This window comes from Belonocnema kinseyi, chromosome 10, assembly GCF_010883055.1.
Source record: "Belonocnema kinseyi isolate 2016_QV_RU_SX_M_011 chromosome 10, B_treatae_v1, whole genome shotgun sequence".
In the NCBI taxonomy this organism is placed as follows: Eukaryota; Metazoa; Arthropoda; class Insecta; order Hymenoptera; family Cynipidae; genus Belonocnema; species Belonocnema kinseyi.
The window spans coordinates 10647338-10649464 of record NC_046666.1 but is presented as its reverse complement, the minus strand read 5'-3'; the positions used below and the strand labels follow the sequence as shown (position 1 = coordinate 10649464).

The 2127-nt window shown below is 31.6% G+C and overlaps 1 protein-coding gene across 1 annotated transcript in view; it reads right to left on the bottom strand.

The window, feature by feature from the left end:
- The window catches only part of LOC117181019, an 83324-nt gene that overhangs the window by 13022 nt on the left and 68175 nt on the right, over nt 1-2127 (bottom strand). Inside the window, exon 15 of the mRNA XM_033373588.1 lies at nt 181-451. Coding sequence (XP_033229479.1) covers nt 181-451 — 271 coding nt within the window. The remainder of the gene's footprint in view (nt 1-180; nt 452-2127) is intronic.

Here is a 2127-nt window from a genome sequence, read left to right as displayed (position 1 = left end):
GGTAGAAGGGAAATTCGGAAAGAGTACGGGGCAAATTCAGATAGAGTACGGGGAAAACTCTGTTAGGGTACGGGGTAAAGTCAGAAGGGGTAGGGGTAAAGTTGTCTAGGTTGCGGGGTAAAGTTGTCTAGGGTGCGGGGTAAAGTCGACTAAGGAAAAAAGGATAAAATTTTGACTTGCCATTTGACGTCCTCTCCCATTTATCAAAAAATTATTTGGCGTTTGTCCGCGCTCGGAGTTGTGTCCCGGATATAATTCTGTCGACAAATAGTGCATCCAGTCACTCACTAATATCACATGAGACGGAAGATCTTCGTCATACTGGGACCAATTAGGATCCGTAGAAGGTGTTTGACGGATAATTAAACTTCCGTATTGACCGTCCATTCGATGAGTGGAGATGTGCGAATGATAAAAGTACGTTCCAGCATTATTAGCAGCAAATTGGTACCTACAAAATGTTAATTGTGTTCTGAACTATAAGTTAAAAAGATGAATTTTATTAATTTCAAAGATAAACTTTTTAACAAAACAGTTAAATTAAAAAAAAAAAAGATATCAACAAAATAATTGTATTTTCAACAAGGTAGTGAAATTTTTAACAAAATACAGTGAAACTCTTCTATAGCACCGATTTTGGGGCTTACGGTGGGTGGGCACTAACTCATTACAGCCCGCTCCGCTTTTGTTTGTTCATGTTTGACTGCTCGCTTGAGTGACAACTGCAGCCCCGCGTTCGCTGCGCAGCTCCTCTTACACCTACCTGCGGCGCAGCGTCAATTCTTGGAAGGGCTATAGAAGGGAGGGCTATTAAAGGGTTTTACTGTAATTACATTTTTAACTAAATAGTTGAATTTTAAAAAAATTATTAAACTTAATTAACTTAATTAATTAACTTAATTATGACTTAAAAATATAGTAAAAGCAGAAAAGTCGAATGTTTGAGACAACCGTTGATTTTAAAATTTGAAAAAATGAATTTTCGACAAGAACGTTAATTTAAATTAAGACAAATTAGTTTATAAACAAAGTGTTGAATTTTCAACTAAAGATGATAAGCTCTTGATGAAAAATTGAATCGTTATATTTTCAGTAGAAAAATTAAATATTAATAAAAAAAAAGAATTTTTAGCCAATTGAATTCAATTAGGAACAACCAATTTTTAACAAAACGGTTGTATACTCTAACAAATAAAGGAATTTTTAACAAAGGTTGATTTTCTCCCAAATATAATAATAGTCAACAAAAGAAATAAATTTTCAAACTAAAAAGTCGAATGTTTAAAGAAAAATGTTAACTCGTAAACCCGAAAATATGATTTTTCAACAAGAAAGTCAATCTTCTACCATATAGTTAAATTGTGCAATAAATAGCTTAATTTTCAACGAAAAATATGAATAATTAATAAAAATGTTAATTTTTCATTAAATAGTTTAGCTTTCGACTAAAACGTTCAATTTTCAAACCAAAAAAAGAGTTTTCTACAAATAAGTTGAGTTTTTAATCTAAAAGATTCATTTTTTACCAAAATGACATATTTTTAACCAAATAGTTAGATTTTCAACTAGAGAAGATCAATTTTCAATTAAAAACATGAATTAAAAAAAATGGAATAGTCCTATTTTCAGATTAAAAATTCAATTTTCAACCAGAAACATGAATTTTTAAACAAAATGAGGACTTTTAATCTAGAAGATTTAATTTCTAGAAGAAAAGACGAATTGCCAACTAAAAAAATACATCTTCTACTTAAAAGTTAAATTTTTAATTATAAAGATCAGTTTCATACAAAAAAAGAATAGCTTTCTTACAAATTTATTCATTATTTTATTTAATTTATTTTAAAATTTGGTAAGTTATTATTAAATATTGTCACCCGTGTAGAAAAATTGCATGGTAGTTTGATGCAAGATCTGTCCCAGGATCGATTTTATCTGGTCTATCTAGGATGGGAGATCTGATCTGGCCCAGTTCTGGCACTTGTTTCGCTTAGATCTGGCCCTAGTTTCGCCCAGGTCAGGCGCTAGACTTGCCAAGTTCTGACATCTAGACCTTTTATTTTAGAAGGTCTAGTTTGACCCAGGACTGGCGCTGTTCAGTTATCCCCGAACAAAAAAGGTTACAAG